At 44.0% G+C, this 16,124-nt stretch overlaps 1 protein-coding gene across 3 annotated transcripts in view; it reads right to left on the reverse strand.

Moving 5' to 3' along the window:
• Positions 1 to 16,124, reverse strand: part of LOC138503670 (solute carrier family 13 member 1-like) — a 989,022-nt gene that overhangs the window by 414,295 nt on the left and 558,603 nt on the right. For all 3 annotated transcript variants that reach the window (XM_069623570.1, XM_069623569.1, XM_069623568.1), the window contains one exon: positions 7,461 to 7,509. In XM_069623570.1, coding sequence (XP_069479671.1) covers positions 7,461 to 7,509 — 49 coding nt within the window. The remainder of the gene's footprint in view (positions 1 to 7,460; positions 7,510 to 16,124) is intronic.

Consider the following 16,124-nt stretch of genomic DNA (forward strand, 5'->3'; position numbering starts at 1 on the left):
CCAATGTATATTCTCCATATCGATTTAGTATTGCTTTGGCAGGCAGACATCTTGTTTTGGCACGGAGAGGGTCGTACCATTCCTACTCATTGATATTCCAATTAAAGAGGATGCCTAAATAGACAATGGATTTTACCTGCGTGAGATGTTGGTCCCCTATTTGCCAGTTGAAGTCCCTCTTTGACCGTTTATGATTTCCCTGTTTGGCTCCTAATTCTACAACACAGGTTTTCTTTGCGTTTATTCTTAGGTTATTGGCTAGTGTATATTCCACAAGGTATCCAATCTTCTTTGCAACCCAAATATGGTCTGCTCATTGATGACCATATCGTCTGCATATAGGACCCATCCAATGTGTTGATTTGCTAGTTTCGGTGGAAAAGCTGCAACAGATTTCTGGGATTCAAGAAAGTCTGATAGATATTAGTTGAATAATATGGATGCAAGAGGACATCCTTGCTTTAATCCTCTAGCTGTTGGTATTTTGTTTGTGACTTGGCCTTGATTGTTTAGTCTTATCTGAATTGTTGCGTTTGAATACAGGGACACAATGCCACTCTCAATTTAGCCCACAGTCTGCCCCTGTCCAAACCATCAAAGGCTTGTTCAAAGTCAATGAACGCTAGGAAATACTTCATTCTTTTTTATAATGTCTTTAATTTCAATATGTTTAAGATGAAGAGATTTAGGGTTGTGGCAATGCCTTTAATGAACCCCATTTGGCAGGGACCTAGCCGACAACTTTTCTTAGCCCATTACGTTAGCTCGTGTAGTAGGATAGAGCTCAACATTTTACTCATGACATCAGATAAAGCAATTGGACAATAATGTTTGGGATTTACCCAATCTCCTTTTGTAAAGATCAAAACTATGATGGCATTTGTCCAAAAGGATGGAATTCTTTTGTATTGCATGATTCTTTTGAATAAGATAGCTATGAGTTTTGGCTCATAATCCAGGTGCTTCTTTCAACATGCAGTTGGTTAGACCATCAGGGCCTGATGCCCTCGAAGAGTTCAGTTTGCCGATCATTCTTTTGATGTCATCCTTGTTCCAATTAAAGTTTCATTGCATTGTTGTTTTATTTGGTACCCACTGGGGCTCTTGTGATATAGCGGCACATAAACTTGAGAAGGACACAATCCAATTTTCTTAGGGAACATTTGAAGTAAGGAGACTCAGTTGGAATCTACCATTGTTGTTAAGAAGTTCCCATAGATGCCTTGTGTTCTGCTTGGTGATGGAATCTACCATTGTTGTTAAGAAGTTCCCATAGATGCCTTGTGTTCTGCTTGGTGATCGTTTTCATGATTGTTTCCGTATCTTGTTGCTCTGAGCGATTTTGTTGCAATAAGCCTGTTTTCTGTACTTTTGTCTTTAGGCTTTCAGACAAAGTGTTATTTATGTCAGGTTGCTGTTTCCGTCAGATTTTTCTTATGTCAGAGAAAAGTCTTCACTTGGCTTGTGTTATTAATGTATCATATAGATGTAGCAGGTCAAAGGAGGATTTCTCACACTTCCTTGTTGTTTCTTTGAAATTTGTTAACAGCCATGCATATTCTAGAGCCATATCCGTGTTCCCCTGGACATTGCTCAACATATTTGTAATGCATTCAATGTCTTTACCTCTCACTCTAAGTCTATTTCGTCATTGCGTGATTTCTATGCTGTTAATCGTTTTCCTTTGCTTCTTTGGTGAAGTTTTGGCACATATAAATTCTTGGAGGTTGTGGTCACTTGTCGACATATTTTTAATGCAAAAGGTTTGGACTGTTCTCAGCAGTTTTTCTGAGATGAATATATAATCTAGGTGGCGACTTATTTGACCTCTGGACCATGTGGCCCGTCCAGGTATGTCCCCCTTGGTTTGTTCATTCAGAAAATGCAGATTATGTGTTTCAGTGGGTACTATCCATTCATGTGCTTTCCTTTCTAACATATGTTTGCTTAAGACATCTCCCTTGTTGCCAATTAGCTTCATATTTAGATCCCACTTTTGGTATTGCATTATCAAAGGATCTATTTCTTCCATGATTAGAGTGACAAATGTTTTATCCTTGCACATGTCTGGGCTTCAGTATACGTTGAATATTATTATTGTTTACAGTTCCTTGCTAGACCTGGATGGACTATCAAGTATGAGTACTTGAGAGAAGAGATTTAAATTTCTATTTTCCCTTACTGTTAGACTAGATCCACTTTTAATGAGTGTAAGGAGACCCAATTAGGGTCGACCAGAGTGTCCTTTCCTGGCAGGGTTTAGATAATATACATATCCATCACAACATGGAGTCTGTCTGAGCCAGGTTTCTTGTATACAAAAAATGTCATACTTCTTTAGGTCTAGCTTTTGATTATTAAAGCCTTCAGAGTTCCAAGATCCTATACATAATGGAGTTTGTTCATTATCTTTCTGGCTCTTGTCCTCCATCTCAGGGGCCAGGGCTTCAGAAATCCATTTCCACTTACATTCATCCATGTTTTGGGCCTGCATCCCAGCCCGTTTTGGCTCATTCTGACATGGTGTTTCAACACATATATATATGGAGGTTGCTCCCTCATTTCACGCGTCCAGTCATCTTCTCTTGTCGACAGCAGTGGTTTGGCATCATGTCTAGATTTATGAGTTTCTGAGACTGTTACTTCACCATGCCTTTTACTTGCATGTCACTCCATTGGTTTCCTTTCATGAATTCGCATTTCAAAGCCCAGTGGCAAGAAGTCAGTAGTGGATTCCAGTAGGCGTTTCATAACTAAAGGGGACCTTAGGTGTAGGATCACCCAATCAGTATGCCTTTCGTTCATGATTTAGATGATCTAATGTCCTCAGATGTAATGTATCTGACTTTAGGACTGTGGTGTAGTAATATTACAACATTTCTGCGATTTAGTATCAGGTTATCTTTAGAATGTAGTATTCTTTCAATTGACTCTAGATTGTTTGTATGGTCCATATCATTTTTCTTGGACTCTGTTTTTTTCATGCAATGTGTAATTTATCTTTGGTAGAACTGGCTGTGTTTTTCTTTTTTCTTGAGCAATGGATCGTTTCTGTTCCAGAGTTAGAAATATCTTGTGGGGAAATTTGGAACGCCATCTTTGTGTCATGATAACCTTGCTCGATGTATTCTGGTCATCATCATGCATTGCACTCATTTCGTGACATCTTATGTTTATCGTCTCTACTTCCTCAGTTATAGTTGGGTTCACTTTATTTTCCTGTATAGCAATTTCATTTAGTAATTCAGAGATGCCTTCATAATATTTTGTTTTCTTCACATTTCAAATCTGATGTATTGTTTAAATTTATTGTATCCGTCGCATTGACATCTCTTGTCAGGTTATTTGATGGCTCATTTGAGGGTATCAGTGGTTGACATCAACCTTTTGTGTTTGAAGTCTCAGTAGTCAGTCTGTTTGAAATCTTTGGAGCCATTATCGTTTTTTCTTTTGCTTCTGTTGGAGGGATTCTTATAATGTGCAGAAAAACTCTTGACCCATTCGTTTTTGGTTTGTGGACAATACGTATGCTTTTTACTTCTTCAATTGTGGTTCATTTAATGAGGTCTTCTGAATTGTCACTAGAGCCTGTGGTGGTTGGCTCTTCGTGGTAGTTTTTTTCTGAAATATGTCAAAAGTCATCAGGTTCTCTTGGGTTGGTCTCGTCTCTGAGAGCTGCACTGTCGCTGCTGATGTTGCTTGAATATTAATTGGTTGAGTTACCACTTGTGCCCTCGAGGTTATGCCAATTGATTCTTCCAATTTTGAGTTATACTGATTTCCCCGATTTTCCATGTGCCTTTTGTTGATAGAAGAGATGTTTGGCATTTGCCTGGGCTCAGTTTCAACATCGAGCACTTCTGTTGCCATCCTAGGATCCGTATTACATAGTTTTTCAGCTGGCCTTTGTGTGGTATCAGTTGTCATATGCTTGTGAGCATTTCCATTATGCATTTGGGGATTTAATAGGTTTGATGAATGCTTGTCACTATTTGGGGGTTGCAGGTTCATTGTTTGTTGTGATCAAGTTAGTTGTGACATCCATTTGCAATTTTCTAAGACAGCGGTCATTAGCGCAACTTTGTCTGACTCCTTTCTCCTTGCTAGATCACACAACCTATTTTTCCACATGAGAGAAGTCTCAGCTTCCTGATCTAGTTATGCATTTACTTTGCTATGCCATCTAGAAATATCAATTTGGTGTGTGACATGGCTAGCAATGTCGCTTGATCCTTTAGGGTGTCATGAATTACCTCATATAGTTTGAGGAATGGAGTCATGGAAATGCACAAGATGGGTATGATGTTATTTTTCAGTTGTGCTATTACTTCTGGTGTTATATGCACTTGATAATTAGCACAATCTTGATGAAACATTTAATCATCCTCTTTAGCATGATTGCCACAGGAGTTTTGTGAATACTCTGATTGAGCTGATGCGTTTCCATTGCAGTCATCCGTCTCATAAGGACCTTGATCTAGACGATGGTTGCTAGAAGGTTGGCGTTCTTGCTGTTTTTGACAGAGATCTGTGGTTATTTAAAAGCTGATTGATTTCTCACGTGTCCCTGCATTGCAGGAGAGTGCAGTCTCTTCTTTCAATATTCTCGAATCGATTGTATCCGCATGAGATGTTCTGGAATATGATGCGAGATGAGTTTTGTTAGGGAGAATTCTCAAAAATGTGTTAATTCCCTCCACCTTAGAGACCCCAAGCAACTTTGCTGGATTTTGAGGACTTGATTTTTTTAACCTAGAGAAAGTGTGAGGCTTTTTTCCCACTCATGTATTTTTGTGTGAATGTTACCTCTTGTGTGTCTTTTTGGTTATGGAGTCTAACAAACTCCATAGGCATCATCTTTTTCAATTGTGTCACACAGCACCTTCAGTGCAGTGACACAGGGAAGTCTTTTAGATTTCCCAAGGTTTAAATACCTTCTGGGATCAACTACTGTTTCCAAGAACAGTGGAGTGAAATTGACTTCACGTAGTCCTGTAAAATTCTAGACCCAGCACACCCTATCTTACAATAGAGTACCGGAGGGGTTACTTTGTATCCCCTGTGTCTAGTTACTCATATTTATATGTTACCCTTTCCTCTCAGAATGGCTGGTGGCAGTGGTTTTGCTATGAACTAACATGATTTACCACGACTGTGAACTGTACGCAGCTCCGGTAACGTTAAATCGTGGGTGCCATGTCTTTGAAAATGGTGCTGGGCCTCCTTTGTTAAAATTGTCCCCGGTATTCTTTTTTCGCCTTTTCTTTGTGGAAATATCCTTCTTGAGTTTTTCTCTGTGTGTCAAACCAGGTTTGGTCTCTTTGTTCATTCGCCTTTGGCGGGCTTCAGGAGTGAAACCCGCCTCTGAATCCAGAGTGTCTGGGGGTAGGCAGGAAGTGAGGGAGGTGCCCGAAACTCCCTGTGCTCAGTCTCCTAGGATACCCTAATGCACTCTGTGGCAATTTGCTGGCTGACTGTCCAGCAAGGACAGCCACCCTGCTGGGTGAGTGGCAGCTAGGCTGGAATGAATGGGTGTTAGGCAAAGTTTGAATGCAGCACCCTCTGGGGCCACTACAAGCAACTATGACTACAGGTGTAAGCAAACCAACCTTTGGTCTAAGTCTGTACTACACAGTTTTGGTAGCGTGTTGAGCAGCCAGGCTTATCTCAAGAGGGGAAATGTGAGCTGTAGTGCAGTTACACAAAGATTCACAGTTGTGTAAGTACAAGCTTATACCAAAGGTTGGGTTTCCTACACCTGTATTCATAGTTGTTTGTAGTGTTCCCAGAGGGTACTGCATACAGACTTTGCCTAACAAGTTTTAATTTCTCCTATGTCGTGGGATAAGAGCATGCAAGCAAGAGCATGTTGAATTTCTTGTGTTGAAGAAGAATAGATAACACTTATGTTCTGGCTCTTCTGCAGTTCGGTGGTGGGTAAAGGGCTGGGTTTGCAAATACCCTTTCCAATGATATAGAGTCAAAGGGGTAATTCACATTTGGTTCCATATCCAGGTTTTCTCGTGAGGTCTCACGCACATGCATAGGAGGGATTTCCTTCACGCTCGAACTTTTACTTTCATTTTTGAGTTCCTCACCTTGGAAATTGCATCACCCATTTACGATGCACAGCGAGTCAAGCACTTTCAATCCCCCAGATAGCACAGCCAAGTGTCCCACCACAGAGGCAGTCAAGGCTTCTGTCGACCCAGTTAAAGTAGGTGCTTTTTACTTTATCGTATTTTCGCATTCATGCTCCTGAAAGCCAGTTGTTAATATAGTGGGATGAGCTAGAAATACTGAGCCCGAAGTCAAGGAACTAGACGTCAGGTGAGGGGGCAGTGCATGTTCCGTGTACACGGTTTGGTTTCTAGAGTGTGCCACTGACCAGGTTGATGTTCCCTGTGTACACATAATTGGAATCGCATCTGCATCAGTGTAATCATGAGCCGTGTTTTCAATATTGGCAACATTTCCAATGGTTGACAACTGCAGCGGCTCAGTACTTGTAACACAGGGTGTGGAGGTGTCACTTACCTCTTCAATAAGGCAGGTGTCCGCGCTCAATTGCCTCAACTTCCTCCGGGTTAGTGGGCCGGCAGGCGACATCCCCAATCCGGTATCAACTGTCAGGGCAATGAAGTAAGGGATGACCACACAAGAGGGTCCGAAGCGCCGGACAACGCAGGAGACTGCGTCACCTCAGCACCAGCTCTGCGCCCACTCCACGGTAAAGAGGGGTTTTTGAAGTGGGACTCAGCTCCTCCTCTAACAGCAATAGACAGGATGAATAGACTGCTGAGACTGCACCGCCTCAGCACTAGCTCTGTGCCCGCCCTGCGGTAAACAGGTGTTTTCGAAGAGGGACTCAGCTCCTCCTCTCACAGCAATAGACACAGGATGAACAGAATGCTGAGACTGCACCACCTCAGCGCCCGCTGCGCAGTAAACAAAGGTTTTTGAAGTGGGACTCGGCTCCTCCTCTCACAGAAATAGACAGGATGAACAGACAACTGAGACTGCACCACCTCAGTACCAGCTCCTGTCCCTTAATGTTCCAATTGGCACCATAAATTGTCTCAAATTTGCTTCTAGCAAAGACCTTGGTGATGTCAAAAGTGAATGTGTCCCATGATCTATTTTATTTATTTGCTAGTTCAATAAAGGGTATCCCGATATGTACAATTAAGATTACAGCCACATTTTTAACAACCACTTTTGATTAGTGGCTTCCATGACATTTTTGCAGTTCTGTGCCATGTCACGTGATGTTGTGCTGATGTGAATGACCTAATATTGCAAGTGTGTTTTTGCAAACTGTTACCTCAAAGAACACCTATATTTGCACTCACTACAATAAATCTAAAATGAAGGCATGATCCTTAAAACCAGACCCTATGTAAAAGACATATTTGTGAAAATTACTTTTAATTCAGGCAGTAGTCATCAACGCACAATACCTGGTTATCCTCTGTGATAATGTTATAATCATCCAAAATCATGTTGCTGCTGCAAAATAAAAACAAAATATTTCCACGTTAAAACAATTTTCAAACAAAATATTCAAATTTTAATGTTCTAAGGGAGGCTGTTAATCTTTCTTCAGCCACTCTTGTAATGTACATGTATTAAAGAATTGCAGATAATTCAAACACTGAATAGTATGTTGTGCTGTGTTACTTAGAATAATTGGTAAGGCCTCAGAGCACCATGAATGTCTTGGAGAGCATTGCTTTGGGTTTCTGATAGATTACAATCTGACATCATACAGCTTTATAACAGTGCATTCTATGGTGTTTTGCATGGGGCTGCCAGCCCTTCGAACGGGGGATTAAGGCTATTAGCACCACAAGTTGCCAAAGTGGTAAACTTAGGTGCTAAAAAAAAGTATTTTCCTTTGAACAACAGGACGCACGCGGAAAGGGAAGTAGGGTTCCGTGCTGAGCCCCTCTTCCCGTTCCATGGCGGCCTGCAGGAGAGGAAGGAGCTGCGGCAGCGGGGAGTCCTGCTGCTGCAGAAATAAGGGAAGTGGGAGATTGGAGGGGGAGAAAAACAAAAAAATGGGATGGAGGGTGCGGGGAAGATGGCATTGGGGGAGCCGGCCGTCAGGTGGGATGAATGTGGGCTTTCATCAGCGGTTCAAGCCCACGCTCCTAGCCACCTGATTGGCTCGCTTTCCCCACCAGGGTGCTAATATGCATTACAACACTATGGGGCTAATTATAATTTCCCCGATATCTCGCTGTAATACCGGCTTGATATCAGTGAACTACCATACCGTCTCCGCCACCCAATATCCCAGTGTTACTGGGATATTCTGAGTGGCGTAGACGCCGGCAACTCCCCGTTCCCATGGAGTCCCATAGGACCTTTGCCTCATATGTCACATATCTAATACTGGCCAGTGTGAGTTTGTGATCTGGTCACTGCCGTGACTTGGAATTCTCCCAGGAGGTGTTCCATATCAATGAATTCCCTGTGTAGAGCTCCTGTTTCTGCCAATTAATCGGCCAAATCATTTTAAGTTTTATCAAGACCTATGTTCGAATGACCTTTGATCTTCTTACAATAGATGGTAATCTCATTAGACGTCACCAGATCATCAATCGTCTGGATCAATCTACCATTTTTAGCATTTTATTATCTGCACAAAGCATGCTTCTGTTTTTCCAAAATATCAGGTGTTCCATGAAGCTGTTTCGCACATAATCAGAATCAGTGATAATTACTAGCTCTGTGGGTTGGTGGTTTACTGCTGTACGGATGGTTTGATAAATTACCGTCAGATCTGCCACCTGACTACTTCAGGGACCTATTTTGTAACCAGCAGAGGGTTTGGGGAGAACATTCACCCAGGTGTTCCCAATGACAGCAACCGATTCTTCCTTCCCGTATTTGTAATATGGTAGGAACACGCATCCACATAAACTGTGGGTATCCACAGACAAGTCTTTTCTTCACATACTTTGTGCGGGGATGCCAGGTATGCCTACATATTACTAATGATGAGTAAACTTTTATCCTTGAGACAGTGTTCTTCAGCACAATCATGTAAGTCTGCCAAGATTGGCAGACTTACATGATTGTGCTGAAGAACACTGTCTCGAGGATAAAAGTTTACTCATCATTAGTAATATGGAGGCACTCCATATTACTAATGATGAGTAAAAATATCAACAAGGATATGAAAGGGATTCCCTTACCCTAGAATTACACAGTTCCTTTATAACACAGAGTCTCAAGATATCAACAGGTCTTCACTTCCTTCTTCTGGTTTTCCAATGTTGCCATAAATAAAGAAATCTCTTTTCCTCCTGTTCACAAGGCTTGCAGCATCAAAATATATATTTTCCTCTCTTGACAACCACAAGTTTAAATGTACCTTCTCTCTCAAAGAACAGAACTTCCTCTCTCTTGTTTGCAGACTTCACAGGGTCAAGAGATTGTGTCTCCTCTCTTGACGTAATGATTCAAACATGTACAGTTTTAATGTCTTTCAAAACAGTCTACCTGGTGTACTCTCCTGTCAGTTTTTATTTAAGCATCTCAATTCACAATTCTCAAAAATAACACACCTGGTATACTTGCCTGCCTGGTATTACTCAAGGTTACTTGTATTATACTTTACAGTCTTGTATTCTCTTCACATGCCTGGTGTACTCTCCTGCCAGCGCTTGTCAAAAGCGCATGTTTGTGTATTGGGGTGCTAGTCCCAGACCTGCGTTCAATGTGCCTGGTATACTCTCCTGCCAGGATTTTGCCAAACTTTTTAGAGTTTTCCCATCCGCCAATATTGGGTTCTTGCCCCTTTCCTGCTGGCTGTTGTCAATGCTTGTTCTTGCTCACTACCTCCCATGTTTGGGATTCCCTGGTTTTCCCAATTTTTTACCTGCAATACAATTATTGCTTGCTTAAAGGTTCCAGCTCCCTTGTTCACTTTCTCTGAACAGAGCACTCCCTTCACAATCGCAAATACGTAAGCAAACCAGGAAGTTCAAAAGCAGACAGGCTGCAGCTGATGAGAGGAAGGAGAGGGGGTGAACTGTATACCGTAGGACCACTGAGCACTACTTTGAAGGGAAGCATGCCATGGTAGGCAACTGAGGGGTGAAACCGACACAATGTCAGAGAAACCAGGGTGCGGGTGGTCAGCTGCAGCAAGAGACAAAGCAGCGGGGACTGCTGTGAGGGGTCAGTAATGCAAGGAGGACAACTGTTTGATGATTTATCAAAGTATGCCATTTTGGTCTTAAAATAATATTTTTAAAAATGCCTCACTGTCTCTACTATGCTGAGGAATTATCTGCCTAACCCAAAACTAAGGGAACACACTAACACAGGATAACTGGCCCTCACACTAAGCAACACACATATAAAGAAAATGTATGGCAATACCACATGACTTGAACAATATTCAGTTTCTAAATGGCCTTCTAATGTCCTGGGTAATTCCCTTCTCCAGGATTCAAAGTCATTTCTGCAAATGTTCAACCAAAGAAAGCAATGTCTTGAATTAGTTCTTTATGTTTCAAAGTCAGATTAGGAGTTCATTAACCAAAGTTCCACTAACAACAAATCTCTTCTCCTGTGTGAAAGATCCACTTTGTACTTCCAGAAAAATAGCACCAATGTTAATCCTGGCCACAATGCTTTGTCAACTCTTCAAGAAGATTTGCCACAGTTCAAAAGAAAATGCAATATCCACACATTTAGTAATATACAGTGCTTGATCAACAGTTAAGAATTCTTTAGTTACAGTCTTTAGTATTCACAATGGTATATCTGTCAGAATGACTTCTCAGTGCTGCCGATCCCACTCCTACAACCACACTTCTACTTTTCTTTTACCATGAGAATTGTAACCTTTGTCTCACAGTACTGCAACTTGTTTAGAATACTGCAATGTTGCATCTACTGACAATTTGATATAGCACCACCGCTTCAGTACTTTGGACTACTACCACAGATTCAGTGATTTGGACTTTTAGACAGGCTTCGACAAGATATACTTTAAAGTACTTCAACACACTCTGGTAGGCAAGGCGCTCTTCCTCTGAATATCTCCTTTACTTTCAAAAGGTGCAGCCTCTTTGCCTCTCTTGTCTGTCTGCCACAAAAATAACCTGAGTTTGCCTTTAAGACTCCGTTCTCTCTGTCCGCCACAGTCTTTGGCACTACAGGTTGTGTCGATTTGAAAATAGTCTTTACAAGCAGTCAGTTTCCCTCAACGAGCTTTACCTATACCTTTCTGCCAGCTATCAGCCTAAGTAATTACCCACAAGCCTTGGTACCACTCTCTTAGCGTCAGCTAATTCTTGTACACTTGCATCTTAGGCTAATTAGCTGTTGGTAACTTCAGAGTCCAGATAGATTGTTTTACAACTTCAGAACAGGCTGGTAGTGCTGTTAATATGGGGAGCCTTTTGGCTTGGGCAATGCTTGTTCTCTGGTTCAGCAATATATACACATTCAGCATTATATACACTAACTTCTTATTTGTTAAAGGTATGCCTTGTTAAAGTAAATAATAGAATGCTGTCTTTCTTCAGAAATCACATGTCGGCACACACAACCACTTCTTGATGTATATTCACAAGTTAAAGGTTTCAACAAGGGATTAAGAAAAGTTAGGTATGTGGTAATGATCTTTGTTACGTTCACCTTCCTTAATTGGTGACACGTGAACGCTCCTTCAGATAGTAACAGTCTAAAAATAGTGAACAATGGATGTAAGCAGTATTTCCTTTCTACGCTAGTGAAAAAGACTTCCCATTATTCAAGTAATACAAGTTCAATGAACAACTTCTACTCACTTTACTCCTACGCGAGTGAATGGGGGACTAGATACTGTTGCCGGCAATGCTTGCGCAAGGTATCAGAACGCCGAGCTTCACTCACCGGCTTCTTCAAACACCTGCTCTGGGTCTCGCACTGCTTCTACCACCTCTACCATGGCTTCTGCTACTTCTGGCTGCTTAAGGACCCACACCCTTCCTCCATGAAGGGGTCTCTGGTACAGCCACACGTTTCTAGAGCCCTTCTCGCTCCTTAGACCCACGGCTTGGTAACTGCTCCTCGCTGTTAGGGAGAATTCTCAGAAACGTGATAATTCCCTCCACCTTAAAGACCCCCAGCAACTTTTCTGGATTTTGAGGACTTGATTTTTTTAACCTGGAGAGAGTGAGACTCTTTTTCCCACTCTCTCATGTATTTTAATGTGATTTTGAACTCTGTGTGTCAGGGCCAAAGCCAAGACCAAGCCAAGACAAAGGGTGCAGAGGGGCATGGTGGGGGCTGTGATGCACGTACAAGTTGGATCCAGAAAGCTGTACCCATTTAAAAGGCTGCTGTGCCCCTTTTGCAGAAAAGCAGCCTTCAAAAACTACAGCTCCCAGCAGAAGCAGTCTCCTGCCTACAACTCCCAGCATGCTCGGGGGCGCCACGAGCCAATCAGGAGTCCAGCAGGGTGTGGCACATCAACGCGCATGCGCAAGCCCCGAGGCACGGGGCTTGCGCTTGAGACTTCGGAAGGAGAGGACGTGCAAAGCCCAGCTCCTCCAGAATCAGTCGCGAGGGGCCCCGCCCCGCCGGAAAAGCAGTTCGGCCCCTCGCTCCTGCAAGATAAGTCTTTAACCCATCTTGGGGAATCAGAGGGATCGGGGGAGAAGCGCAGGGGGCTTTAGCCCGCAAAACTCCTAGCCCCTGCGCCTACAGCCAAGATAAGTGGGCGTGTCCTAGGCGCGTCTCTACCCGGGCTAGCATTCGTAGTGGGGAACCGAACCGCACCGTGTGTTCCCGCCTCATGGAACCAGGGAAAACTCGGCACACGGGAGGCGAAAACACATGGGCAAAAGTTACCGCGGCGGTCTGAAGGAAGACCCCTGTGGGAAGTAACATTGGCATTCTTTCCACATCTGGAACAAGTGGAAAAGCCCCAAAGAGTGGCAAACTTTGGCACACTCTAAAGCCCACGATTTTGAGCCCGGGTGGCAATTAGAATGTTGTGTGTTTGTGCGTGTGAGGAATGAATGAGAAGGTTATGGGAATGCAGAGGCAATACCCTAACTTGTGTTATTTCTTTTAGCTTCTTGGACCAGCACTGAACGCTACGGACCTGCCACAAGACTTGACGGCTTCATCACGGACAGGACACTGAAACCCAGAGCTAAGTTTGCATGCCAAAGAAATGCTAATTAGTTGTGGACAGAGTTAGGTGCATGGTTTAGACTTGTACGTTATTGAGCTGTGAGGGGGGCCTAAGTCTGACTATGTGGAGGTGGTGTGCAAATAACTACTTGGTACCAAGTACAATCCAAAGTGTGCAACAATCAACCCTTCCATTCCCCGTCCTATCCACAACCTCTACCCAAACCTCAATCCGGTTTCCCTAAAATCCCCCAACCTATCCAATCAACGAGACCCTAACCCTCCTTCCCTGCTCTGGTCCGGGTAGCCTGCGTAAGCTTCGACTTGCAGGCTCCACGACCATAGTGGGGGTGGTTGGTACTGCGTCGCTCCTGCGCCTAGGACCAGAGTGCTCTGACAGAAGCGCAAGCCCACGTATTTTCCAGGCGCCTGAGCGACACAGCCAACCCTCACAACAAGTCATGGAAGAGATTGCTAAAGCCTTGCAGGATTTGCAAGGGGAGTTAGCCGCATCCAGGCAAGAATATGCAACTTTGTCCGCGCAGGTGCGGAATCTAGCTGCCCAAGCATCGCCCTTACCTGGTCAACCGTCTACCCCGGTACAGGTACATGTAACCCCGGAAGCCATAGTTCCCCTTGCACCTCCAGAGAGATATGCAGGGGACCCGCAAAGATTCTCTACGTTTTTGACCCAATGTCGTCTCCACTTTCTCACCAAGGCATCAGCCTTTCGGTCTGCTCAAGCACGTACAGCCTTCGTGATATCGTACCTTACAGGGGACGCCGCCTCTTGGGCGAATCCTTTGGTTCAAAAGGACGATGCTGTCCTGTATGACTGGGATGAGTTTCTAGGGGAATTTGAGAAGATCTTTAACCGACAGGCAGCCACCCTCTGCAAGGATCGGGAACTGCTGAGTTTAAGGCAAGGCAATAGGGAACTGGTGACTTATGTTACGCAGTTCAACCGGCTAGTAGCAGAAGCCGAATGGCCCAGAGAAAAGAGGATGTCCCTGTTTTATCAGGGGTTAAAAGACGAGTTAAAAGATCTTATAGCTCAGGTTGATCCACAGCCAAGAGAGTGTTCGGATATGATCAACTTAGCCTTGCGTCTTGACCACCGCTTGGCGGAAAGGCGAGGCGACAAGAGAAGAGGAGAATCTCGTCCTGTACCACGGTTAGACCAGTTTAAAGGATCTCGTGGGACGGTGGACAAATCTGAGGGGGATGAGCCGATGCAAATCGGCTCCATCCGGGGCCCCCTAACAAAAGAAGAGAAAGAGCAGAGAAGAAAAGATGGGGTCTGTATGTATTGCGGTAAGGCTGGGCATTTCGTTCGCGAATGCCCCGCCAAACCAAAAACCCAGGGAAACGCCTTGGCTCGTCGGTAGTGGGGGTCACCCGGCCGAGCCTAGTCAGCAGGGCCCCAGTTGCAGGCTATTCGAATCATGGCCCCTATATCACTCAGAAGGGTTGCTTAGAGTTCTTGACTAAGAGGAAACAGGTTACACTACTAATCGACTCGGGTGCAACTGGTAATTTCATCGATGCCCAGTTTGTGGGTACTTTAGGAATTCCGGTGCAATGTAAACCTGCTTCAGAACTGGTACATGCAGTTGACGGTACCCCCCTTAGTTCAGGTCCTGTCACCCATAGTACCTGTGTTATAATCCTTCGGTGTGGAGATGGGCATACAGAAAAGATTGCCTTTGACATTATTGCTGCCCCGCAATTTGGGCTTATCCTAGGTTTGCCATGGTTAAAGAAGCATGACCCTCATATTCAATGGACCTCAGGATCGATAGACCTGAATTCTCCATATTGCAAAGAACATTGCTTAAAAAGGGCTTTGCCGGACATACGCTCCGTCTGCATTGCTAACAGTCAACCAGAGGTACGTCCTGAAGATCTGCCTCAAGAGTATGCCGACTTTGCGGATGTTTTTAATAAACAGGCCGCTGAGTCTTTACCTCCACACCGGCCCTTCGATTGCCGGATAGACCTGGAGCCAGGAGCGGTATTGCCATGCAGCCGCATCTACGCTTTGACCGAGGCTGAGAACGACCACCTCCGGGAATACATAGCATCAAACCTCAAGAGTGGTTTTATTCGGCACTCTAATTCTCCGGTTTCGTCACCTCTGTTCTTCGTACCGAAGAAGTCTGGGGAGCTCCGGACTTGTATTGATTACCGCGGAGTGAACCGGATAACCATTAAAAACCGTTATCCGCTCCCTCTAATCCCAGTACTTCTAGACCAAGTCAGAGATGCGGTCATCTATACCAAGTTGGACCTTCGAGGCGCATACCACTTGGTACGGGTACGTGAAGGAGACGAGTGGAAGACCGCCTTCCGAACCAAGTTCGGATTGTATGAATATCAGGTCATGCCATTCGGCCTCTGTAACGCCCCCGCCGCCTTTCAACATTTCCTGGATGAGGTACTTCGGGAATATTTAGATGTATGTGCTGTTGTGTACATTGACGACATCCTCATCTATTCCAGTAGTCTCCAGGAACATGTCCGACATGTACGTGCGGTGTTGCAAAGGTTGCGAGAACATCATCTTTACGCAAAGCTAGAAAAGTGCGAGTTTCACTGTACCACTGTGGAGTTCTTAGGTTATTTCCTAACTCCAACCGGCGTTCAAATGGATACCAAAAAGGTGCAGGCAATTTTAGATTGGGCATCCCCTGCTAATGTGAAGGATATACAATCCTTTCTAGGATTTGCGAATTTTTACAGACGCTTTGTTAAGAACTTTTCAGCATTGGTTACTCCAATCACGAAGCTTCTTCGTAAGGGCTGCCCGTTTGTTTGGGATGCCTCAGCCGAACAGGGTTTTAATCGGCTCAAAAAGGCCTTCACTGACGCTCCGGTACTAAAACACCCAGACTTGTCCAGACCATTTGTGGTTGAAACGGACGCCTCCAGTTATGCTTTGGGGGCCGTTCTGTCCCAAAGGGATCCAATGACGGGTT

This window comes from Ambystoma mexicanum, chromosome 11 (genome assembly GCF_040938575.1).
Source record: "Ambystoma mexicanum isolate Mex_15411 chromosome 11, UKY_AmexF1_1, whole genome shotgun sequence".
NCBI lineage: Eukaryota > Metazoa > Chordata > Amphibia > Caudata > Ambystomatidae > Ambystoma > Ambystoma mexicanum.